Raw genomic sequence first — 27,476 nt, forward strand, 5'->3', positions numbered from 1 at the left:
TGTCTCAAGATACTCTCTCATCATCACTCTCCGAAACTAGAAGCATGGAATTAATTAGCTGGTCTCTCAATGCTATTGACACCATCTTCTCGAAGAGAAGCTCGGGTTCGGGGGAACCCAACTGTCCGGACGGGACGTTCGCAGCTGGCTACACGATGGACGCGTGGGAGAATTGGCGTGTCGTGTGTCTAGCGGCGCTTTCCGTGGAGGACGTTGAAGACATCTTCATATTCGGAACCATGATTACAGGCTTTCTGCTGTTTGGAATAGGCGCTGGCTTTGTATATCGGAAAATCAAGGAAACGGCTGCAGCCATCAAAAGCCCCGTTAGGCTGCCCGATATGATTGATGCGGTGGGCAGAGTTGTTGGAGCTCAGACTGTGAACTTACAACGCAGCATTGATTACAACAGGGATAAGTTTGCGGCTCTGCAAAGGAAGATGGAGGACATTCCTGAAGGGTGGACGTGAAAATTGAGTTGCGGCTACTCGTCAAAACAACTACCCCAATCTTATCCACTTTCGGCCCCGTAACCAGCACAGGCCTTGGCCAAGGCCGTCGCTGGAAAACAACTCCCCTGGAGAGCGCTGAAGCGAGACTATCTTGCCCCCCCCCCCACCGACATCTGTGGTTTGGTCTCTGCCCGGGTCATGACCAAGGATGTTTCCTGGCCAACACAATCTTCATAGGGAGAATCGGACTGATTGTGGCCTAGGTCGAAGGCGCCAACCCAGACCTACTCACACATTAACTTTCACCTACTACAGATATCACCACCCCCCCACCCCCATCCAACGCCTTCGCCTGCTTGTTTCCCCAGGGTGGCTGGCGGGTCTGTGTCCAGCGCCTACCATGGCTGCAGGTCCAGATGCTGCTTGTCTACCTACCCCCCCCCACTCCCCGTTGCAAGTCACGTGTTTTTGTAAATGTTGTTGTGCTTATGTGCTGAGGTTTTTGTCTGTTCCCACACTGTACTCCTCTAGGAGCATTGTCTGGGTGTTGCCTTTTTCTCTCCTCCTCTCTCCTCATGTTATGCTGTAACTTTCTAGTTGGCGCCGAAAATGGCTGCCTAGGTAGGCTCTCCTGCCAAAGTAAATTCCTTGTCTGTGCAAACTTTCATGGCGAATAAAAACCAATTCTGATTCTTCTGATTCTGATTAGCCAATAATAGCTGTAATGTTTAATTGTGTAATGACTAGGCCCAAACGTAATACGCAGATTTTTTTCAAATTTTCTTCGGTTATTCAGACTGAAAATCTGCGGAATTCCGCTAGCCTTCCTGTTCTTATGTCGGAGCGACCGAAGATGTTCCACAACAGTTTGACGCCGAATATGGTCAACTGAATGTTAAGACTTTGCAAAAAAGTATTGATCCATCCTCATAAAGATCCTCTGAAAACTCCCTGGCCCTGTCTCTTGTGTAATTGTGGTCGATAAGTGTTTCCTTTTCAATTCTTAGAATTTTGGCTAATGTTTTAATAATACATTTACATTTAGCAGACACTCTTATCCAGGGACATTCCCCCGAGGCAAGTAAGGTGAAGTGCCTTGCCCAAGGACACAACATCATTTTGCACGGCCGGGGAATCGAACCAGCAACCTTCTGATTACTAGCCCGATTCCCTAACCGCTCAGCCACCTGACTCCCTGAATAATAGAGACGTAATATGAGTTGAGAAGTTTATTTACATTTTGCCTCAGACCAATGCGTTCCATTTGAAAATCTGCGGGTTTCCGTCGTAATTCTGCGCCCGCGTATTACGTCTGAGCCTGGTAATGACACGCCTCTTGTCATACCATTTGACTGCCTAATGTTGACCGTTTTCTATAAATTCAACATCTCCCTTTATAATTTTACAGGTGAATGTTGGCCCGCACAGGCCCTGTTCCCCGTTAATATAATGTAAATTTGTATTTTGTTGTATGACTATTCCCCTTTTGAAAATTCAATAAAAATGTATCACATTTTACAAATAAAACTACAAATCTTGATTGTATTGCATTTCCGTCTGAGGCACATGGTGTCTAATTTATTCAGCGTTTCCCCCAGATTAGAAAGAAATTGGTGGCGGCAGCGGCGGGTTGTTCCATGTCAGACCAGCGGGAGGGGGGGGGGGTGCAAAATAATTCCTTCGTTAATAATTCGTTACACAGAACGACACTGGTCGGACTATTCAGCTCTGTTTCAGACTGATACCTCCGGTTCAAGCTGGTCCTCATCCTCAACACGTGCCTTTTTCAGTCGCGAAAAATACTTTTCAATACTCATCTGGATTGAAGGAGCAAACATTCAGTGTAATGACATAACATTATTTATAATAAGTTTATTTGATTCACAGCTGCTACATAGTGTTTTGACCTCGACAAACCCAACTGCATTTTACCGTAAACTTGCGATTAGTTAATTTCTAAAGAAGGCGCTGGGTCGGGACTCCAACATTAACACACTGAAAACATTGTATTCAGGATATAAAATATTTTTTATAGCACTTTTTAATGTGTGATTGTGTAAAGGTGTTCACGAGACAACAACATTTTGTGAACTTGTGAATTTCGCCAGACGTCTTCTCTGCACCAAATAGGCCAAGCTTCCATGCTTCCAGGGATGATCTCATTTTCATGGAGACAAACGCGTTGTGCACGGAGGGGAGGGGCTGTGTGTGTGTGTGTATGTGAGAGAGACGCGTGAGTGACAGACGGAGGGAGAGCAGGGAAAGGAAATGCAGCTGAATGAATACGCTGCGTATAGCGTTAAAAAAAAAAAGAGTAACGAAACGCAATATGTGACGGCCGGTGTTGATTCTGTGGCGCACCGCCACAAATTAGTCTATGTGTGGGAAACACTGTTAGTACTTTCCCCACCCCCTTATTTTTAACCACTTTCCTATTTTTCATAATATGAAAGTTAGAGCTTTGAAGAAGTCACAAATGATAGTATACAACATTGAAAAGGTAACTGAATACTACGTTATTTTAGGTTTGTTTAAGGCTTGTTTTCTAGTTGGGTTTGGGGGTTCTGATTGATTAGCATATATGCTTTTATTGGCTATTGTTACTTAGTTTCAGTCAAGCCACTACCCATAAACTAAGATGCATGGTGTTTGTTTATCGTAAGGTTGCTACAATGGTGGATGCTAATTATTACTGAATATCTTTCAAGGGGATTTTCTCCACTAGTTGATTTCAGGGGTCCAACATTCAAGTAAGAATTTCTACTTAAAGATCCTGTAAAGCAAATTCCATGATTTGCTTCAGTACATTACTTACGTGTGAAATGAGTTCCTGAAAGCATGTGCAAAGCGCAAACTTTGTTCCACTGAAATGTGGAGTTAGACCATTGAAAAGTTTAGCTTCCGTTTTCAGCTCAGGTTTTGTATAGGCGGAACCAAAACACGACCGATCTACATCACAGCAATCTATCTACGTCAGATCACAGATGGTTGAATTCTGTTACTCAGCTCATACGATGCAAAGACAAAGTAATTAATACATGTAGGTAGGTCTGTTCTGATATCTGCAATTGATTTAGCTGGTGTTGCTAGATTCAATAAATTCGAGGGGGCGGAGATTCAACTCCTTCAAGCGACAGGCCCCCCCCCCCAGTCTCAAGCAGAAAAGACTGCTGATTTTCTCACGATTTCAAAGCCTAATTTAACATACTTGTCTGTGTTTTTTTTTCATTTGAATTTGGAGGGGTAGTTAACAACACATTCTTCTGTGGTGTGATGAACTTAAAACTCATTTTCAATTCCACTTTACAGGATCTTTAAAATATTTTTAAAATATTTTATTGCGATGGATGATTATAATTTATAATCTGCACTTTCATGAAAAATGACCATCATGCAGAACAAAATACAAGTGTGGTCAATTTGCAATTCTTTCAGACCAGGGGGAAATTCCATTAATTAAATCCATGACGATGTTAATGCCGTTGCAAGTGGAAGTTACAAGATAGTATGTGCTAATGTATGTACCTGGCCTGTTCACAGAGTTCAGCTCTATGCGGCTCTGAGCAGAGGGATCCTCTCTTGCTTCTTCTCCACCAGGCAGCGGGTTGGGGTTGGCTATGGCACTGAAGTCGGTTATGGTGGCTAAGTAGCGACTGTACCACTCGTTCCTCTCCCCCACCAGACACATCACCAGGTCCTGCAGCTCCAACAACTTGGCCTGCAGATGTGCAAAATTTCATAGTGAACTGTAATGCTCATTCAAGTACATTTTTACATTATTGCATTTTTATGAGTTGCGCAAATGTTATTTCTGTGGTTGAGCAGGTTAGCAATGGATACCATTCAGCTCCCTTTTCTTTAAAAGAGGTGCTTGTGTGTATTGGAACCATACTTTCATCTCCTCTTTGTCTTGGGCAAGGATGCTGATGCACTGCTCCTTTTCGATGTGTCTCTGCTTCATGATGGCTCTTTGGTTCTGGTACAAGGCTATGTACTCCCCTATTCACACACACACACACACACACACACGCACATTCGTTTAGAAAGGTGAGTGTGAGATTAGGAGTACTAAGAATTTTGTACATTTTTCAACATGAATACTGTATTTTAACCAGTTGTGATTACAGGAACAAACAGGTCCCTCTTATTTAGTCCGTAGATGTAGAGGGAACAAAAGTAAGCTATTCTAAATGATCTGTCAGGCTAGTTGTAGTAGATAGGATGTAGCCGATATATCGGCGGGCCGATATTATCGGCTGATATTAGGCATTTTCCAAACTATCGGTATTTATAATGGCCGATAAATGAATATTAATGTTTGTTTTTTTAATAGTGTTTTTGTTCAAAGGACTTTAAGTTTCATATCTTATCGGTATCGGCCTTAAAAATCCTTTATCGGTCGGGCTCTAGTTGCTATGACAGCAAGTCCAGGATGAGCTCAAATCGGCAACAATCAAATCCAGCTAACTGAGTTAGCGAGATACGGAGAACGGGCCCCAGGGTACCGCTTGTAACCAACAGCGGAAATCTCTGTGATCTAGCCATGTCTCGTTGAAAGTACACTTTCCCATTTTCCACACGTAACCGAACTTTAACAAACTCTGAGGAGACGCTGACGTATTTCGCTGGCAGGTATTGCATTTATCACAGGATTTGAAGTTTTATCAACGTGTACATACCAACACCAAGATCCCCCAGAAAGAACTACAACACACCGAACCAACGTTCTGAGGGCAGCGTTCTGCTGGTTTTGTAGCAACGTACAGTGCAATGTAGTCAATACAAAAATACTGGGTGTTTAAACACATCTAGAATAGGTCAAGAAAGCAGGATCCTGAAATTTGATCAAGTGCCAAATGGTTCTTTTTCTTTTCTTCACTGCGGTGAAATAACCGGCGCTCGATGTTCTAATGATAAACACAAAACAATCACACCTCTGTTAAGGCATGAAAATCTCTAGGCCATGAAAAATGGCCTAGAGCTATCCAGGTTTATCAACATTCAGATACGCATATATTCTTCAACTAATTTCAGATTTCAATGCATCATCATTTGAAAGCTTACAATCTGAATTTTCACAATCTGTAAAAAACTGAGAAATTACGTTGGCCAACAACCGTCCCTTTTCACCAGACCATGTCACATAACGGTGCTTTAGGACACCAATAAGACACAGCAATTGGAACGGAACTCTCAATGAAATTAGCGATAAATAAGCCTGGCTTTTCCTTAATCGACTTTGATGAATCACAGGATCTGATCCATTATGAAGAAAAACCCCTTCACAACATTCAGCAAAGTGAAGAATACTCCAGGAGGTAGGCATATCATTGTCAAAGTCTGCCATAAATAGAAGACTTACAAAAGCAAATACAGAGGGTTCACCATAAGGTGCAAACCATTCATAAATCTCAGAATAGAAAGGCCAGATAAGACTTTTCCAAAAAACATCTAAAAATGCCAGCCCAGTTCTGGAACAGCATTCTTTGAACCAGTGTAAATAAGATCTCCCTGTACCAGAATTATCGGAAGAATCAAAAGGTTTGGAAAGGCTCGTAAAACACGATGAAGGCAGTGTCATGGCATGGGCATGCATGGCTTCCAAGTCAGGTGGCTGAGCAGTTGGGGAATTGGGCTAGTTATCAGAAGGTTGCTGGTCTTGCAGTAACAACGTCCCTGTCTAAAGACTAGGGGGGTCATGTGTCCGCGTAGGGAAGTAGGTAAAAGCATCTTGTGCTTATCCACTTCAAATCGTTTGGATGTTGAATGGCATTGATTGCTCTACAGGACTTAAGATCATAATTTGATACCCCTCTCGTGGTTAATTGCTTTAATAATCTAACAGTCCCAACACAATACTAGCTCAACAGCGTAAAGAAAGCGAAAACAAAGATGATTAAGTATTATCTAACTGGTTGGTAGCTAGTATTGTAGCTAGCCAAAACAGCAGTCCATCCTGTGCTTTGGCCTTTGCCTGTGGCGTTTCTGCAGCGGTCTTTTGCAGTTTCAGCTAGCTAGCTAGCTAGAAGCTAACATGCTACTGAACTGATCTACTGTAGGTCACCGCGTGCAAGTTTGTGAAGTTTAGGACTGTGGCTAGTTAGTTTTCGCCACCAAAACTAAAATTATGCCTAAACCGTGCCATGGAATCTTCCAGCCGATACAAGAAATGCTTTCGGGATCAAGGCGCACATTTTGAAAAAGAGTCTATGAAGTGCAAAAATGGAGGGACTAGTTAAGGTGGGAAAATAATAAATATAGCTGCAATCAGATTACTCCTCAACATTGTAAACCATTTTTTAATTTACATGATACAGACATGTATTTCATACATGTACACAACATTTCAAGACAAATTGGAGCAATTTTATTTTTCACAAATTGTCACGAGAAAAATCCATGCTGCAGACATTATGGGTTTTTGTTCCCCATGAGCCATGCATACCAACGACATTTTGGTATGCATGGCTATTCTTGAGTTTCAGTGTTCCAAAGCTAAATAAACTAGAGAGGGTACAAATTCTGGGGAAATTGTCGGGTGTGCTTGCGTCTGTTGAAGATGGGTTTCACAGAAATCTTTACAACTGATATTTCTGTATTTTATATAAAAAGGCATACTTATTATTTATGAATATTGCATAGATTTAAAAGGATACATTTGTTGCTGCTCATTTACAACTCAAAATACTAAGAGTGAAGGTTAGAATGAAACGGTTGTCATCTCATTTCCCCTGCAAGAGGGAATGGTGATAGGCTACAGCATAGTTGAAAAGTTGCATCAAAACAAAGAAATTGGGAAATCCGTGGTAAAAATGGTCCTAACCTCTATGAGTTAAACGTCCCTTAAGTTTTTCCCTTCTAGTGATATTTTCAAGCATTTAGCCTGTTCATATTGCATTCATTTATTAATAAAGAACCCCCTTTGAAACACGCTTATTCTAACAACGTCACCGGCAGTATTTCAGATAGAATCGCGATTCAAACAGTACCTGCAAACTGAAAATATGCCTCCAAAAACGTAAATAAGCTTGACATTTATTTTTGGAAAACTGTTTTTAGTTTACTGGTCTACTGGAAGCGATACTTGACAGTAACATCCCTGGTCTGAAGGCTCGGTGCTCATATGACCGGCTATCCACATTGTAAGTATGGAAAAGCACATTCAACTTTGTCAGCTTCTCTTATCCTCCCTAATATCAGCCTCTCTCAGTCCTGGTCATTGATCCTGGTCCCTGGGTCTACTGTAGCCCTGCAGGTTTTTAGATGTTTATCTGCTCCAAATGACTGGGTTTTGAAAACCAAAATTGGGAGCAGGATAGATAGCCTACAACTAATAAGCCCTACAACCCCCCCCCCCCCGTCACTAAGGTCAGTCATTGCTGCTGTTGCTAACCAAACTTCACTGAGGGGATTGTTTGAATGCGCCGGAAATACTTAAAAAAAAATGTATACTTCCACACATTTGTAGATATAGGCCTACGTTTCGGGAAAGAAATGCCCGTGCAAGCTAAGTAGCTAGATCGAAGGGCAGTTCGTAACGCTCAAAATGTACTAGCTACTGTACTTTAAAATGGGCACTCGTTAGCCGTTTTCCTGTAAGAGACCTTTGTGAACAGATTGACAAAGTTCAGGCTGTGGCATTGAAGTTCAGTTTAGTAGTCAGATAGTTTCACCTATTGAAAGACTTTTGATTTAAGTAAGGGGAGTGCCGAACATGTTCTGTCGCCATTTGGCTTCCTAAACAGAGGTGGAGTTGTTTTTCTTACTAGTGTGTCTCGCATACAGCGTTGCAGTGAGCTACACTGGTTTAAAACCACAGGTAATGATCATTTCACCAACAAATCTTTTACTTGTAATCTAATGTCATAATAAATGCTAAAACGAATATATATTTGTGGGGAATGTTTATTTTAACGACTGAAAACAGACCGCTGTTGTATGTGTCGCCCGGGCAACAGAGGCTAATGTCATGATGCTAATACATCAGTAGATGTACTAGCTTAATAATATCAGCTTATATCATATTGTACATTACATTTCACAATTTTGTTTCATATCACAAAGTAAAATGAGTAAATAGTTATCACCCTGGCCTCTTTGCCTGTGGCGTGTCTGCAGCTGTCTTGCCGTTTTAGGTATAGCTAGTTAGCCTAGCTATCTCCCAGAAATTAACGAGCTGCTAAACTAATGTTCTACTACAGGTAGTAACGCGTGTGTTCGTGACGTAAATGACGTTAGTGACTGTGGCTAGTAGTTAACCACCGTTAGCTTCACTTTTGGCTTAATTCAAGCCTAAACCGTGCAACGGAACGTAAAATCGAATACAAGCAACTGAATCGCTACCAAGATGAACCTTTTGACACTGAAGTTGTCCATGTACATCAACTAGGAGAGTGCACTAAGCATTTAGCCAAGCATGCATAGTTCAAATATTCACAATAAAGATACTTTCCATCTTACATTCAAGTATTTCTCTGATTTGGGTACTAAACATTGTCCAAAGTCTTCATTAGGGTTCCTCCGGTAGGAGAACCCTATTGTTATTGTTAGTATTCCTATTATTATTAGGGTTACTCTGGTAGGAGGACCCTATTGTTATTGGTGATATTATTAATATAATGCTGGTTCCATGGGAGTCAATGGCAGCCCCTAGACCAGTAATGTAAAAAGTTTTGAAATTTGGCATGTTGAAACTACCAGAGCATTAGTAACTACCATACCAAACATGGCCCACGTGAGACAATAGGTGGAACTACAGGCCACGCCCAATATGTCAATTTTCAAAGGGATGCCCTTTGCAGGCCATAAGTCCCAAAATTCTGAAATTGAGTACATATGCCTTACTGCTTGTGAGGACCAAAAAAGCCTCAATAACCTATTACGGCCACCATATTGGATTTTTCTGTACAATAAAGATTTGTCCAAAACTACACAAATCTTCTCATGAACCATAGCTCCGATTGACTTGAAATAAGAAACTGATTTGTAGGATATATGTCTTCCTATAGGATGCGACGCAATAAAGAATATATTACAAAATGGCCAAATTATTAATATATTGGTACATTTTCATCCGTGGCACATATTTCATGTGTCTATAAATAAGTGCCACATTGACCTACGGACTTGATCTGTTCCACACACAAGGTAGACACTACAAAATTTTACCATGTGCCAAGGCATCTCCAAAATTATTGAATTAAAGGGAAATATACGTTTTTGCTAACTCTAAAATATGGCTTTATACATCCACTATAGATTAATCGATACTCTGATTCAAGCACAAGTTCAATGGAAGACCCTTGACAATATTTAGTACTAGAGATGTCACGAGAACCGATACTACCGAAACCTTCCGGTTCTAAAATGACAAAACACAGACGATGCCCATTTTTTTGAGGCACCGTAGGCAACAATGCCAGTGTTAGCAGCATCGGTGCTGCACCTCTTACATTTACATTTAGTCATTTAGCAGACGCTCTTATCCAGAGCGACTTAAAGTAAGTACAGGGACATTCCCCCCGAGGCAAGTAGGGTGAAGTGGCTTGCCCAAGGACACAACGTCATTTAGCACAGCCGGGAATCGAACCGGTAACCTTCAGATTACGAGTCTGACTCCCTAACCGCTCAGCCACCTGACCTCTTCCGGAAATGATGTGAGTTCTGATTCATATGAACAACATCCAATGAAAGAACGTTTTAAGTTTTTTTTTTATCTGTCATACTGAAATACTCGTTACATGATGTTTGGGATGGTGGGCACATTTGTTACAATGGCTTATGTTATGTACGTACCTTATGCTGTAGTTTTAACGCTAGCCTATATACCTCGGTTAGAAGGGGAGAGAGAGAGAAAGAGAGCATCTTGCAAGTATCCTGTCAGAACTAGCAAAATTCACTGAATATCCTAGTTTAATATAGTTACAAATGAATATGCAATTGGTTTGTCAAAACACGATGCCAATACAACTAGATGTAAAAGACGATTTGCGAGTGACAGAGCTGAAAATTTGCCGCAATTAGCCTAATTGTGATTAATCTAGAATCAAATTTCGAATATGAGATCGATTTACCCAAGACCATGTTGACATGTTATTTTTCCTCTGTAAAAACCTTGAACTAGCCAAAAAAAGGTGTGCAATGCTGTGAATGGCTGCACTGCTATATCCACTATTTTGTTTTGCATTGATGTTGTTTTTGCACAGTACCTTTTAAAAAGATGTCTGGAATGTGTCTGACTAGTTGTTGCACTAGGAGCATTAATTGCACTTTGTTATGTTGTTCTATGCTATATTGCACATGTTTTTATGTCTTGTTATGACATTTTGATATTTTCAAGTATATTAATAAAGAAGATCATGTTTCAAGTACATGGAATCTTAGAAAACTTTTTTTTACCGTGGTATCGAAATCGGCATCGAGAATTGTGTTATTTTACTTGTATCGGCACCGACTTCTGAATTTTCGGTATCGTGACACCCCTATTTAGTACACAAATCTGAGAAAAAGTTGGATTTAAGATGAAAAGTAGATTTGTGAATAATAAATCCACATTTCCACCCCATGAGTCTAAAATGTCTGAAAGGGGAGGTCCCTCCCACTACCATTATCTCTAATTCACTCTCCTGCGTCTCATGTGTTGTATGTCTGCAAACTGCTATAGTATGGGCCTACACGAAAGTTAGAAAGTCATGGGACTTGTGTGGGGAGGGTTTGACAAGGATGATGACTATTTCTCCACAGATATCATGGGCTTGGACATGGAGTTGGACCAGTTACTATTCACTTTTACTTGATGGGTGTGATCTGTGAAGAATGAATGGCACCATGCAATGGTGAAAGGCTATGACCCAGGGTTAATTGGTGGCCAAGCCGCGAAGCGGCGAAGCCACTTAAGTGTTTCTACCTTTTCTTATTGGTGGCCAAGCCGCGAAGCGGCGAAGCCACCATAAGGGTTTCTACCTTTTCTTATAATTATTATTATTATACATCTGCCATGGGAGTCTATGGCAGCCCCTAGAACCACATGCTCAGAAGTTGTGAAATTTGGCACACTCTTTGGGACCTGTCCCCTCATCACTTTCACCAAGTTTCAAGTCTCCCCTTTCAACCCTCTAGCGCCACCAATGGGTCAAAGTTGAAGGTGTGTTTACACACGTTACCTTTGAACCATATGCCGCATTTTCCAAAATGAGGTATCATTGGATTCCCTGGATCAAGACAAGTTCAACGCACTCTATGACGTCATACCCAGTCATATAGATTCTCCGCCATTTTGAATGTTAACGAAAAGCGTTTTTTCGCTACTCCTCCTACAATTCTTGACGAATCTTCTTCAAAATTGCCACAGATGATCTTCAGACCAAGCCTCACAAAAGTTATCCCCTGGAGCTTTCATTTTCGCAACCGTTTGTTAGTTACAGCCAATCAAATTCAGCAACTGATCCGGAAAAAGGGAAGTGAGGTCATATCTTAGTGAATCTTTGATGCATTGACTCCAAACTTGGTGTATGGATTCATGACCCTGTTATTAAGAGGTCCGAAAAAGGTAGGGTCATTTGAGCTCTAGGGGGCGCTACAATAGGCAAAACTGTGTTTTGACCAATAACTGTTGATTTGTTTGTCGTATTTAAGTGATTCCTATGTCTCGTGATATCTTAGGAGATCCCGTGTCTGACGCATGTTAACGCATGATACCAGACGAATTGATGAGGCCGCCATTTTGAAAGAATGAAACTTTTTTCCCTACTCCTACACAATGTATCCAATATTCACCAGATTTGGCACAGATTATCTTCAGACCACAATCACCTTGACATGTCAAAATAGGACTGAATTACAGCTGTTGGGGCAACAATTTCGGCCAAATCTGACCACGCGTTCCACAGGAGAAGCAGCTTACTTTTTGTATACAGTAACTGTACACAGCAATTCCCAGCGCTGAAAATGGCTCACTGGGATAAGACGGGCTCCTTTGAAGTGCAAGGTCGTAGGTTCGAATCCAGCCAAAGTCTCAAGCATGTCATGATACTGGTTTATCTGTTTAGTGATGCCAGGTATGCCACAGTAGCTGTCGAGCAGTATAATCATAATGGTCACGATAATGTTTCATTCTCAGAGGATTTATACTCAGAGTCAGATATATTGTGCTTTGTCGATATAGTGATGCTACATCTAGCCAGTGCATCGGATTTCTTGCATCATAACTTCTGAACAGATTTGTCATAAATCACAAGATTGGTCTCTTCTGATTCTAAGTGGCATACTAAGTCGAAATATATCACACTGTCCCGTGTCTGCCATTTGGAATTTTCATAAAAACAAACTCCTCGTTCGCCGTTGCTCCTATTTTCATGGACATGTAATCAAATCATTTTCAGACCACAATCACCTTGACATGTCAAAATAGGACTGAATTACAGCTTTTTATACTTGGGTCAAATCTGACAATGCTTCCCACAGGAGAAACTGCTTACTTTTTTTTATACAGTAACTGAACACAGCATTTCCCTGCAGTGAGAATAGCTCACTGGGATAAGACGGGTTCCTCTGAAGTGCAAGGTCATAGGTTCGAACCCAGCCACAGTCATCAAGCATGTCATGATACTGGTTTATCTGTTTAGTGAAGCCAGGTATGCCACAGTAGCTGTCTAACAGTACAATGGTAATGATAATGTTTCATTCTCAGGGGATCTATACTTAAGAAGAGTCAGATTTATTGTGCTTTGTAGATATGTGTCCTCTAACCTCTAGGGGGGCGATCCCGTGTCTGACACATGTTAACTTGTGATACCAGCCGAATTGATGCCGCCATTTTGAATGAATTAATAAAACGTTTTTGTCCTACTCCTCCTACAAAATGTATCACCAAATTTGGGACAGATTATCTTCAGAATGATTTTAGATTTTCGAAACCGTTTGTCCGGTACAGCCAATCGAAATCGTCAGCAGAGCCGCCAAACAGAAAGTTGTGTCGTATCTCAGCAAATCTTTGATGGATTCACGCCAAACTTGCTGCGTGTACTCGGAACACTCTTCTGAGGATGTCGAAAGTTTCTTCTGGGTCATCTGACCTGCTTGGCCACCCCATTGCTGCTTGCAGCTATATTTAGGATTCCTCCGTAAGGAGGAAACCTATTGTTAATGTTAGTTTTATTAGGATTCCTCCGTAAGGAGGAAACCTATTGTTATTGTTAGTTTTATTATTATTAGGATTCCTCCGTAAGGAGGAAACCTATTGTTATTGTTAGTTTTATTATTATTAGGGGCCAAGCAGCGAAGCTGCGAGGCACCTATTGTTATTGTTAGCATTATTATTATTATTATTATTATACTTCTTAAGACTGGGTGTCTATGGCAGGCCCTAGAAGCGCTTAGTCGAAAGTTGTGAAATTTGGCACACTCATTGGGGACAGTCCCCTGGTCCAATTCACAAAGTTTCATGTCCCATACTCGGGCACTCTAGCGCCACCAATGGGTCAAAGTTGGAGTTGTGTTTACACACGCAACTTTTAAACCGTATGACCCATTTTCAAAAATGAGGTACCATTGGATTCCCTGGATCAAGCCGAATTCAATGCACACCATGGCGTCAATTTCCGGTTTATAGATTTTCCGCTATTTCCGGTTTTATCAAAAACCTTTGAAAGCCTACTCCTCCTACAATCTTTGTCAAATCTTCTTCAAAATTACCAGATATGCTCTTCAGACCAAGCCGCACAAAAGTTATGGTAGAGCATTTTGATACCCACAACCGTTTGTCCGTGACAGCCAATCAAAATCAGCAGAAAAGCCACCAAACAGGAAGTGAAGTCATATCTCAGCAGTTGTTTGAGGCAGTGAAACTAAATTTGGTAGGCCGCCTCGGAAACTTATTCTGAGGATGTCCTCCAAAGATTGTGTCATGTGACTAAAAGGGGGCGTGGCCGGAAGCATAAACGTGTTTTGGCTAATAACTGTTGAAGTGTTTACCTTAAAGTAATTTCTTTGTCTGTTGATGTCTTGTGAGATATCAAGCCTGACTATTAATAACTTTTCATAAAATTCGAACGGACGTGGCCGCCATTTTGGATTTCATGGAAAAGTATAAAAACCTTTTGCACGCCCCAATTTTTGTCCAATGTTTACCAAATTTGGCAAAGATGATCTTTAGACCCAGTTTCACAAAAGCAATCAGAAGAATTTTCAATTTTCAAAAACGTTTGTTCGGTAGAGACGATCAAAAGCGGTGGCGAAGCCGCCAAACGAGGCGCAAGAGCATATCTCAGCAACCATTTGCGCGATTGTCACCAAACTTGGGTTCCATCGTTCCCATGAGGAGCAGAGGAGGCCTGCAGTGTTATACCAGAAAAATAACTTTGAACTATCAGTACTCTTGAACGAAAACATATATTTCAACCAAACTTGGTGTGTTGCATGAGTGCAACAGGTTGTTGTGACTTAATTGTTGCACAAGTGCTATGGAGGCCATGTCCTGCTCTGGACTGCTTGGCCCCTCCATTGCTGCTTGCAGCTATATTTATTATTAGGGTTCCTCCGGTAGGAGAACCCTATTGTTATTGGTGGTATTATTATGTTTTACCCATGGGAGTCAATGGCAGCCCCTAGACCAGTACCGTAAAAAGTTGTGAAATTTGGCATGTTGAAACTGCAGACCATTAGTAACTACCATACCAAACATGGGCCATGTGAGACAATAGGTGGCGCTACAGGCCACGCCCCAATATGTCAATTTTCAAATTGATGCCATTTGCAGGCCATAAGTCCCAAAATTCTGAAATTCATTACATATGCCTTATTTCTCATGAGGAATAAAAAAGCCTCAAGAAGCTATAACGGCCACCATATTGGATTTGTCTGTACAATAAAGATTAAGGAAACGCGTTTTTTCCCTACTCCTCCTACATTTTTGGTCGAATTTTCTTCAAAATTGCCATAGATGATATCCAGACTGAGCCTCACAAAAGTTATCGTAGGGATTTCTGATTTTCAAAACCGTTTGTCCGGTAGAGCCAATCAAAATCTGCAACAAAGCAACCAAACAGGACGTTTGGTCAAATCTCAGCAAATCTTTGAGATATCAACACCAAACTTGGTATGTCACGTGGAAGACACTACAACATGTTACCATGTGCAAAGGCAACTTCATACCTCTAAAAATGATTGATATAAAGCAAATTGAATTTATTGCTAATGCTAAAATAATGCTTTACACATCCGCCGGCCAAAAACTGATACTCTGATTCAATCACTAGTTCATATGAAGACTCTTGAGAATGTTGAGTACACAAATCTGAGAAAAAGTTGACTGTAACATGAAAACTCGATTTTTAGTGAATATTTGAAACATGCATGCTTGGCTAATTTCTAGGGCTGTTTCCCCAAATCCTCTCTCCCTTTGCTCCTGTGCGCGCGTGCTCCACATTCTCTCACACACAAGGGGCCAGAGCCCCTTGACACACGCATGCTTTCTTGAAAATGTGTGCTGACCAAGCCCCCACCCTCGTTTTTTAGCCCCTGTTTCATTTCGCTTCCAATCGCAGCTCGCTGTTACGAATACAAATTATTTTTCGGCGGCCATTGTTGTTTCCCGTGTCCCGTGAAAGTCGTCTCCCGTGAAAGCCGTGTTGGAGGCAGCCACTTTCGGTAAGTCCTGGTTTTACACATTTTAAGCTAGAATTAATGATTGGGTTTGTGAAAGTACACTACTCTTGAATTATGGTGAAGGTTTAGCACTTTTAGACCTTATAGATCGTGATTCTGAAGTGACGGAAAACCAAACTCGAAAAGTAGCTACTGTAGCTCTAGCTTTTTTCCTCTGTGTTTTTAATTAGTGAGTCATTTTGCATCTCGGCGAATTGTTCATCAAAAAGGTCGAGGAGAGCAGCCTTTAGGAGAAAAAGCAATTCCCCACAGACCTGTCGGCTCATAATGGTGATTTTTGGCGTGAAAGTCTTTGTAATAAGCCTATGCGGCAGGGAGACTTTTTCAAGGCGAGCCTGTTTCATTCGTCATATGCCCTGAGAAAGCGACCTACGTTAGCCAGGCTAGTTTTGACAATTTCGGTAAGTCAGGCTATTTAAAGGTCTCTTACAGTCAGAGTCACTGTTTACAAGCAAAGGTCGAGCTGGTCTTTTGTCAGATGTGTATATATTGACCAGTTTAGAGGTAAATACTCTTGCCAGAGCCTGGAATCGAACCTGTGTTTTGAGTGACTGCATGGGTCTCCATGACGTCAACACATTTGGATTCAAGTTCAAGTAATGACACTGCATTTCACAGTCAAAACTGAAGTCTGTATCAAGTGTAGATGGGAAAAGCTTCATTTTTCACAACTGACATGGACCCTTTCTTCACTTTGACAGGTCTGGAGGGTCATGCAGAGGCCTGCTCAACAGAGTTCAACAGAGGATGCAACAGACTCGAGGATGGTGAGATCCACACAGACCCCTTGCTGGACTACCCCTCTCTAGCTGGACAGCTTCTCTTCAGCCCTGACCCCAGAACAGCTTGATCCAGCTGGCCTGCCTGCCTGCCTGCCTGCAGGCCCTGCTTGCCCCTGCCTGCCAGCCCTCCAGAGACAGTCACCCCACAGACACAGTAGCTCTGCAGCCTGCTTTTTTGAGGACATTGATGAAAAAGGACAAGCCAGCATTACTTTGATGAAAGTCTAAATGTTTAATCCTTTCCATGTGCCAGTATGCCAAGCTGCTGACTTTGTGTCTTAAGTGATGAAACTAGTTCAAGTGATAGACTTTTGACCTGAATCCAATGATTATTCATCTGAATAAAAACCACTCAAGAGAAGTACTGCTTCTTGGAGCATTTGTGCTCCACATCAGTACATCTCACACATTTGCCTTTGTTTCCATGGGATTCATGGAATTGTTAGTTTCTGCTCCACCATTTCCACCCTAGTGTAATAATAAGTCTAATTTAGGACAGCAATTACATTTTTGTGTTATCCTTCCGCATTACACACATTTAGTCAATGTTCTTAAACTCAACCGATTATTGTCATTTTACCATACTGTTCATATTGAACAGACATCAGTGTTTACTTGGAAAGATGACTGTATATTTCCACTTTTGATTTGTATTTCCATCGTAAGTTTGGTCTTTAATTTCATTTGGAAGTGGTATTAAAAGGTCTTACATTTAACTTGTTTATACCTGTAGACACCCTGTGAAGCCCCCACTGCAGAGACAGTTGGTGACAGAGAGGTGCAGACATTAAGTTAAACATGCCTTAAGAATAGAGTAACAAATAGAGACTAAATGTGTAAATGGCTGTTGAAACTGAGTTGGTGCATGTCAGTTTAGGCAAAGGTAACCTTTTAAACCTCTAGGTTTAAAACAAATTCAGATTTGATTGGAACTCTCTTTTATACATTTATAGTTGGATTTGACATTTAATTCATTTAGCAAGTTGTTTAACTCAAACAACCATAACACGGTACATATGGTATACAATGCTGCAGTCAGATTTGGCGAAATTGTTAGCTTGGATGTTATCTTTACATATAGATGGGGTCTTGTTGATGCGCACGCAGCTTCAAGGCAGAAAGACGCGTTCCATTTCACTTTTACTGTACCTACACCTTTAATGTTCCCGCCATCCCCCCATTTCTGAATAAAGTTCGACTGATCTGATTTGTTGATTTCTGTTGCTATGAAAACCAGTTTAGCCAAGCTAACTAACATTGTTTTTAGCTAGCTTGCATTACCATTCAATTGCTAACAAAACATTAGTAAAAATAGCTTGCTAATCGGGCAGAACTTGAACTCGGGCAGGAGACTCTGAGACCTCAGCGCACCACTAGCATCTCGTCATATCACGCAGTCGGAGCACAGCTAGATAATCAGCGTCAGCGCTCTTGGGTACCAGCCATTGTTTGTTAGTTAATATAATCTTGTTGGTCACCTTGAGTGTGCATGCTGTGTAGTTTAATGGGAACAGAGAGTCGGCCATTTTACTATCACAGGCTATACTTGCAAGGAGCTGAACGTGGGCTGTGCCCTAGACCAGACCAATTGCCTATGAGGCTAATCTTGATTCTGGATTGACTGAGATTCTGGAAAGAGATCTACTCAAGAAGAGAGTCAATATTTGTGGTTTTCAAGCCATCTTTGAGAAAGTTTGAAAACAATGTTGCGGTTAATATGTTTTGATTGTGGGAGGCAACTTTTGGACTACACCTAAACCTCATGCGGCCACCGCACCACCCGCACTGGCAAAGAGGGAAACGGCATGGATGGGGAAAGTGTGTGGGCAGAGCAAGCAGTAGTAGTACATAAACTACACACGTCCTTTACTAAAGTGTATTCTGACTTTCATAAAGTTATTGTTGTAATCAAAGCTTTTAAAGAATGGATCTCTGCATGATGGGCCTGACCAGAGCACAGGTGGCCTGACAGAACACGCTTCAAAGTTGTCACTTTCAAAAGGGTGGCATTTTAACCCTGTCAGTCCAAAATGTCTAAAAGTTGGTACGCATGCCTTATTGCCAATGGGGAACAAAGAAGTCTCAAGAACCCATAATGTCGGCAGCATGGATATTTCTCTACAGTGACAATTTGTGAAGAATTTCAAAAAATGACTTCAAATCAGCCATTGATCCAATTGTATTGAAATGTTGTGTACATGTATGAAATACATGTCTGTGTCATGTCAATTTTGTAATGGTTTGCAATGCTGAGGAGGAACCCGCCATTGCTGCCTGCAGCTATATTTAGGGTTCCTCCGGTAGGAGAACCCTATTGTTATTGGTGGTATTATTATTTTTTACCCATGGGAGTCAATGGCAGCCCCTAGACCAGTACCGTAAAAAGTTGTGAAATTTGGCATGTTGAAACTGCAGACCATTAGTAACTACCATACCAAACATGGGCCATGTGAGACAATAGGTGGCGCTACAGGCCACGCCCCAATATGTCAATTTTCAAATTGATGCCATTCACGCGTTTTTTCCCTACTCCTCCTACATTTTTGGTCGAATTTTCTTCAAAATTGCCATAGATGATATCCAGACTGAGCCTCACAAAAGTTATCGTAGGGATTTCTGATTTTCAAAACCGTTTGTCCGGTAGAGCCAATCAAAATCTGCAACAAAGCAACCAAACAGGACGTTTGGTCAAATCTCAGCAAATCTTTGAGATATCAACACCAAACTTGGTATGTCACGTGGAAGACACTACAACATGTTACCATGTGCAAAGGCAACTTCATACCTCTAAAAATGATTGATATAAAGCAAATTGAATTTATTGCTAATGCTAAAATAATGCTTTACACATCCGCCGGCCAAAAACTGATACTCTGATTCAATCACTAGTTCATATGAAGACTCTTGAGAATGTTGAGTACACAAATCTGAGAAAAAGTTGACTGTAACATGAAAACTCGATTTTTAGTGAATATTTGAAACATGCATGCTTGGCTAATTTCTAGGGCTGTTTCCCCAAATCCTCTCTCCCTTTGCTCCTGTGCGCGCGTGCTCCACATTCTCACACACACACAAGGGGCCAGAGCCCCTTGACACACGCGCGAGCTTGGTACGACGCACAAGAAGAAGGCCATTTTATAGTTGGAGAAGACTTGAAGACAACGACTGACGAGACTCCTGCAGCCCTCAGAGATTTTCATTGTTACATTTGACAGTGAGTAATAAGAGCCTACAACGGCAGTACAAAACATGTATTTTAGCGTTTGTATTCGTATGATAACTTGAAGACTTTTATACTGTTGTAAACAGGATAGCAGCTAATCTATCTAGGCTAGCTGAGCTAAGGATTTCTCTTTGTACAGGCAGTATTACAGGCTAGCAAGCCGTACAATCTTTAACATTATACTTGCTTCTGTGAGACGCGTTTGAAATTTGTATACTGTGCGTAACTATGCGGTTGGGTTGTTCTATTTCTACGGTCTTCACATCGTAAGTTATTCTTTTCCAAACTGTAGCTAGGTAGCCTAGTTTGCTGCACAGATAGAGCTACCTAGCATTAAACAAGTAGCAATGGTACCATGGTTGTTTTGCTTGCTAGCTTTGTTTGGGTTCATGGTTTGATGGTTTAGGAGTTCCATTGAAAGCCTATAGAGCTACAATACGTTTGTAATCGGCATGTTGTACTATGCTGCACGATTTCCCATCTCTTGATAACATTTTATATTTGTATCAATTTTATACACTAAATTGCCAAAGTATTCGCTCGGTTGCCTTTACACGCTCATGAACGTGAGTGACATCTCATTCTTAAACCATAGGATATGATGTCGGACCACCCTTTGTAGCTATAATAGTTTCAACTCGTCTAGGAAGGCTTTCCACAAGGTTTAAGAGGTTTATGGAAATGTTTTACCATTCTTCCAGAAGTGCATTTGTGAGGTCCAACATTGATGTGGAACAAGAAGGTTTGGCTCGCAGTCCCTGCTCTAATTCATCCCAAAGGTGTTGTATTGGGTTGAGGTCAGGACTGTGTGCAGGCCACTCAAGTTCGTCCACACCAATCTCGCTCATCCATGTGTTTATGGGCCTTGCTTTGTGCACTGTTGCACAGTCATGTTAGAACAGGAAGGGGCCATCTCCAAACTGTTCCCACAAAGTTTGGAGCATGAAATTGTCAAAATGTTGGTGAATTATTGCATTTCAGGAAATTAACTTATGGGTAGGAAATATTTAATGGATTGGGCTCGGCGGGGTATTTTGTCATCCATCCATTCCTACTCCATGCTCTTGATTATGTAATTGACCTACAGGTACATCTTCTAGGCTATGTTTATTTGTTTTAATTTTCTAATGTGAGTCAGTGGCTTGGCAGTATTTTAACAGTAAGGTTTGGTTATTTGTGTTAAACTGTGATGATTCTTTTGGTGAAACATGAATTTAAAGTAAAAACCATTTGCAAGATAAATTGTTCTCAATTGGTCTTAATTTGTATTTATAGTCGAGTCCGTTTCTCTATGTTTACATTTTACAGACTTAAATTTGAATGTAGACAGTGTAAATTGAATAAAGGTAAATAATGGATGTCTAAATATTTTTTTTAAGTACAGAGATTGGTGTTTTGAGAATCCTAACCCTTTCAATATTTTCTTAAAGGTCTGTATACTAGAACTGTTGAGTATGAAGTTATGATAATGTAAGACTATGAAATTGTTAAGCAGTAGTGTGGTATGTTACATTTCATAGTTTTTGATGGTTTTTCTATGTGTTTTTTAGATGCCATGTTCCAGCAAGAGATCCAGGGACCAAGGATCCACTGTTGAGGTTAGACTTCCTTGTGGGAAAAAATGCTAAACCAGTGTGTTTAAGTGATAAGATTAATTGAGAAAAATGAATGTGAATGAGCATTTTTAACAACGTCTTTGTTACGGACCCATGTTTAAAATGTCCTAATTCAGTCTGTATAGTTGTGGTTGTGTGTTTTTTCTTTTCTCCCCTCTTTCTTTCTATTCGCTGCATGCAGGTATGGTCTAGTCAGCGTTTGTTGGCGGTTGGCTATCAGTCTCCCTATCTCGTGATTGGCAATCAGCCGCGCACTTCCAATCAGCGGTTTAGTTGTCAACATAAAATTACCACACTGGTCAGCTGTTTCAGAGATTGCTTTGGAAAGTTGCTTGTTTAGAGAGTTGTCAAGTCAGAGAGACTTCTTGTTGAAATCATTGTAAATGTTGTTATTATTTTGTTAGAATGGTTTGCTTCATAGTGAACCCTTTTAATAGAGCAGTTAGTGGTGCAGCGTTTATTCGAGGGTGGCGTTCATTCAAGGGCAACGTTTAATTGGTAAGAGAGATTCAGTGAATTGTAGCTGCAGTGCAGCCATAGACAAACACAGAATAGACAAGGAAGTCAAACAAAAGCCCAGTGTAAAATGTATGCCGCGCGTGTCTCTACTTTGTGTACAAATCTGACGCAGCATGCTGTAACATTCTTACACTTTAGCTTTCAAACAGAAACCTGTGCAGAAAGCACTCACCACCAGCAACAGATCTATAGCACGCAAACTTGGTGTTGATGAAAAGCACATTCCGGAATGGTTAAGTCAGCTACCTCGCCATATTGTATACAATATGTGTAACTATCTATAGGCCTGAATGCAATTGTCGCAATTGCATTATAATAATGTATAATTTTTTTTCAAGCAATGTCTTAATTTAGAATTATATAATTGTATTCAGAATTATTACGTGACTTTATTTTGAAGGCCTTTTGGGACGCTCATGAGTGAGAGAGTCGACAACCTAACAGCAAGCGAAGCACAGACAATTTAAAGCTCTGAAGTTTCAAGTTCAAGTTTATTATCATATACTCATAAACAGCATTTATAAGTAATGAAATTCTTTGTGCTCAATGTCCGTTCAACTTGCAGAATAAAAAAATTCAATACTAAAGAATGGGGAAAAAGGGTAGAAAAAATAAGAAAAATTGTAGTGCAAAAAGATATTTCAAGGACAGTTCAGCATCCTGATGGCATGTGTGAGAAAACTATCCCTGTATCTGCTGGTACAGGACCTTATACTCTTGTATCGCCTTCCAGAAGGCAGGAGGGAGAAAAGACTGTGGCAGGGATGACTAGGGTCAGAAATGATCCACTTGGCCTTTCTCCTGCACCGCTGGCTGTAAAGGTCCTGAATGGATGGTAATGCAGTCCTTGTAATACGCTGTGCAGATTTGACCACTCTTTGTAGTGTCTTCCTGTCCTGGGCAGTGCTGTTGCCAAACCATGTTGTAATGCCACCAGTCAGTATGCTCTCAATGGTGCACCGGTAAAAATTGGTCAGTATAGTGCAGTCCATGCCAAATTTCCACAGTCGCCGCTGAAAAAAGAGCCTCTGTTTCGCTGTCCTTGTAACCACACCAATATGGTGGTCCAGCTCAGATCCTCACTGATGTTGATACCAAAAAATCTGAAACTTTTGACTCTCCACAGCTGTGCCCTCGATGTGAATGGGTGCATGTTCTCCCTGCAGCCGCCTGTAGTCCACTATCAACTCCTTGGTTTTTGCTACATTAAGCAACAGGCTGTTATGCTGACACCAGGATGTCATTGTTGCCACCTCTGCTCTGTAGGCAGACTCATCACCATTCTTGATGCAGCCGATAATGGTGGTGTCATCAGCAAACATAATGATAGTGTTGGAGCTGTTTGTGGCTGCACACCATAGGTGAACAGAGAGTACAACAGTGGGCTTAACACACAACTCTGTGGGGCACAAGTGCTGAGTGTTAGACTGGTGGGGTGATGTTACCTAGCCGTACTGCCTGTGTCCTGTCCAGCTGCACATGGAAGGACTGATGTTCCGGTCCTGTAGTTTTATGATGAGCCTTGATGGTACTATGGTGTTGAAAACGGAGCTGAAGTCGATGAAGAGCATCCGCACGTATATGTTGTTCTGATCCAAGTGAAAGAGAGCAGTGTTCAAGGCCAAAGCTACAACATCATCTGTAGACCTGTTCGGCCTATTTGCAAACTGGAGTGGGTCTAATGCAGGTGACAGGCAGGATGTAATGTGGTCTTTGACTAACGTCTCAAAGCATTTCATCACAACAGGGCAACAGGGCGGTAATCATTGAGACAGTTCACTGATGGTTTCTTAGAGACTGGGATGATGGTGGCCCCCTTGAACCTATTGGGGACGACAGACTGCGACAGGGAGAGGTTAAAGATGTCAGTGAACACCTCTGCCAGTTCAGGAGCACAGGCCTTGAGAACACAGCCAGGGATGTTGTCAGGTCCTGGAGCTTTATGCACATTCACTCTAAGTGATAAGTTTAAGGTTGTTATAGAGGTTGTTAGCAATCTAAGGAAACCTCTATTCCCTTGTGTAGGCTACAGCATGCAGCCAACAAAGTATGTTGTTTTGTGTCTGTATTTGACTTTGGTGAATGTTATTTACATGCTGCGCATGTCATTGCATGTTCATATTAAGCTAATGTGGTCTTTATTTTCTCATTACAGCGTGAGTTTAGTTTTAACGGTGGATTTGGAGAAAAAGCTTCAAATAAATCTGTAGCAAGAAAGACACTTGCGCCTGCCAGTGTTTCATGGGATAATAGTATGCTACACTTGTAAATTACTTGTGTAATAAATACTGTGTTTTAATTTAACCAATTAAATAACCGTTTTCTGATTTTTTGGGGGAGGCGTTTAATCGAAGGTGCCATTTATTACACAATGTTCATTTTTGGTGCAGCGTTTATTCAAGGTCAACGTTTAATCAAAGAAAAACTGTAGTTTTCTTCCCAGCATGGGAAGGCCAAAGGATGTTTACAATTGTAGTAGGCCATTGATATGTTTTAAAAGTTCAGGGATGTAATTTGTTGGATAAGAAGCCCCCATCCCCCACTCCAGAGACAATTGATGACAGAGAGGTGCTGACATTAAGTTAAACATAGTCATGCGTTAAAGAGTAGAGTAAAAAATAGAGACAAAATGTGTACATGGATGTTGAAACTCAGTGCTCTGAGTTTGTGCATGTCAGTTTAGACAAACGTAGCCTTTTCAACCTCTAGGTTTAATTCTCTCTTTTATACATTTAAAGTTGGATTTGACATTTAACAGACATTTAATCATTTAGCAAGTTGTTTGACTCAAAAACCATAACGAAGTACATATGGTGTAAAAAATCTGCAGTCAAATTTGGCGAAATTGCTAGCTTGGATGTTATCTTTACATATAGATGGGTTGGTGGTTACAAACAATGAGGATGCGCACGCAGCTTCAAGGCAGAACAATGCCTACCATTTCACCTCTAGTTTATATGTTCCCACCCCCCCCCCCTTCTGAATAAAGTTAGATTGATCTGATTTGTTGATATCTGTTGCTATGAAAACCATTTTAGCCAAGCTAACTAACATTGTTTTTAGCTAGCTGACATTACCATTCAATCACTAACAAAACACGAATAGAAATACTTTGCTAACAGTCCTCACGTGTAATCAAAAGCTTGTAGTGAGATCACATGCATGACCCCCCGAGACAAGCTTTCATGTTTGCATCGCTAGCATCTCGTCATATTACACAGCCGGAAGACAGCTAGATAATAAATATTGTAGCGTCAGCGCCCTTGGGTACCCAGCATGCAGTGCACACCAAAACGCAAATAGCTGTGGAAAATAGTTTGGTTACAACAGCTGTGCAAGGGATTTCAGTTGTTGTGTTCGTTCACTTAAATGTGTGTAATGTTATTGTTTTTTACTTAAGATAATACTGTTGGTCACCCTGATTGTGCATGTTGTGTAGTTTAATGGGATCAGAGAGTCTGACCATGACAAAGTATTGTTAAGCTGCTGTACCATCACAAGGTACACTTGCTAACAGCTGGACATTAGCTATACCTTGGTCCAGTTCCCTACATGACTCTTGACAGTTGTTTGACTGAGACTCTAGAGAGAGCTCAATTCAGGTAGAGTTCTAATAGCCATGGTCTTCTAACCAGTTTCAGTTTTGAAAACAGTGTGACTGTGTATGGTATGTTTTTTGGGCTACTTCTAATACTCATACGGCTGCCGCATTTATGCCTTGGCATGACCTGCGCTGGGATAGAGGGAAACCGCATGGATGGGGAAAGTGTGTGGGCAGAGCAAGCAGTAGTAGTACATAACCTACACACTTCCTTTAGTGAAGTGTATCCTCACTTTCATGAAGTTATTGTTGTAATCAAAGCTTTTAAAGAATGGATCTCTGCATGATGGGCCTGACCAGAGCACAGGTGGCCTGACACAACACGCTTCAAAGTTGTCACTTTCAAAAGGGTGGCATTTTAACCCTGTCAGTCCAACATGTCTAAAAGTTGGTACGCATGCCTTATTGCCAATGGGGAACAAATAAGTCTCAAGAACCCATAATGTCGGCAGCATGGATATTTCTCTACAGTGACAATTTGTGAAGAATTTCAAAAAATGACTTCAAATCAGCCATTCATCCAATTGTCTTGAAATGTTGTGTACATGTATGAAATACATGTCTGTGTCATGTCAATTTTGTAATGGTTTGCAATGCTGAGGAGGAACCCGCCATTGCTGCCTGCAGCTATATTTAGGGTTCCTCCGGTAGGAGAACCCTATTGTTATTGGTGGTATTATTATTTTTTACCCATGGGAGTCAATGGCAGCCCCTAGACCAGTACCGTAAAAAGTTGTGAAATTTGGCATGTTGAAACTGCAGACCATTAGTAACTACCATACCAAACATGGGCCATGTGAGACAATAGGTGGCGCTACAGGCCACGCCCCAATATGTCAATTTTCAAATTGATGCCATTTGCAGGCCATAAGTCCCAAAATTCAGAAATTCATTACATATGCCTTATTTCTCATGAGGAATAAAAAAGCCTCAAGAAGCTATAACGGCCACCATATTGGATTTGTCTGTACAATAAAGATTAAGGAAACGCGTTTTTTCCCTACTCCTCCTACATTTTTGGTCGAATTTTCTTCAAAATTGCCATAGATGATATCCAGACTGAGCCTCACAAAAGTTATCGTAGGGATTTCTGATTTTCAAAACCGTTTGTCCGGTAGAGCCAATCAAAATCTGCAACAAAGCAACCAAACAGGACGTTTGGTCAAATCTCAGCAAATCTTTGAGATATCAACACCAAACTTGGTATGTCACGTGGAAGACACTACAACATGTTACCATGTGCAAAGGCAACTTCATACCTCTAAAAATGATTGATATAAAGCAAATTGAATTTATTGCTAATGCTAAAATAATGCTTTACACATCCGCCGGCCAAAAACTGATACTCTGATTCAATCACTAGTTCATATGAAGACTCTTGAGAATGTTGAGTACACAAATCTGAGAAAAAGTTGACTGTAACATGAAAACTCGATTTTTAGTGAATATTTGAAACATGCATGCTTGGCTAATTTCTAGGGCTGTTTCCCCAAATCCTCTCTCCCTTTGCTCCTGTGCGCGCGTGCTCCACATTCTCTCACACACAAGGGGCCAGAGCCCCTTGACACACGCATGCTTTCTTGAAAATGTGTGCTGACCAAGCCCCCACCCTCGTTTTTT

The 27,476-nt window shown here is 41.1% G+C and overlaps 1 protein-coding gene across 5 annotated transcripts in view; it reads right to left on the reverse strand.

Annotated features, from left to right (window-relative positions):
- Window positions 1-27,476, reverse strand: part of golga2 (golgin A2) — a 134,400-nt gene that overhangs the window by 12,706 nt on the left and 94,218 nt on the right. For all 5 annotated transcript variants that reach the window (XM_062478459.1, XM_062478460.1, XM_062478458.1 and 2 more), the window contains 2 exons: window positions 4,345-4,451; window positions 3,978-4,170 (listed from right to left, as the gene is read on the reverse strand). In XM_062478459.1, coding sequence (XP_062334443.1) covers window positions 3,978-4,170; window positions 4,345-4,451 — 300 coding nt within the window. The remainder of the gene's footprint in view (window positions 1-3,977; window positions 4,171-4,344; window positions 4,452-27,476) is intronic.

Source organism: Osmerus eperlanus, chromosome 14, assembly GCF_963692335.1.
Source record: "Osmerus eperlanus chromosome 14, fOsmEpe2.1, whole genome shotgun sequence".
NCBI lineage: Eukaryota > Metazoa > Chordata > Actinopteri > Osmeriformes > Osmeridae > Osmerus > Osmerus eperlanus.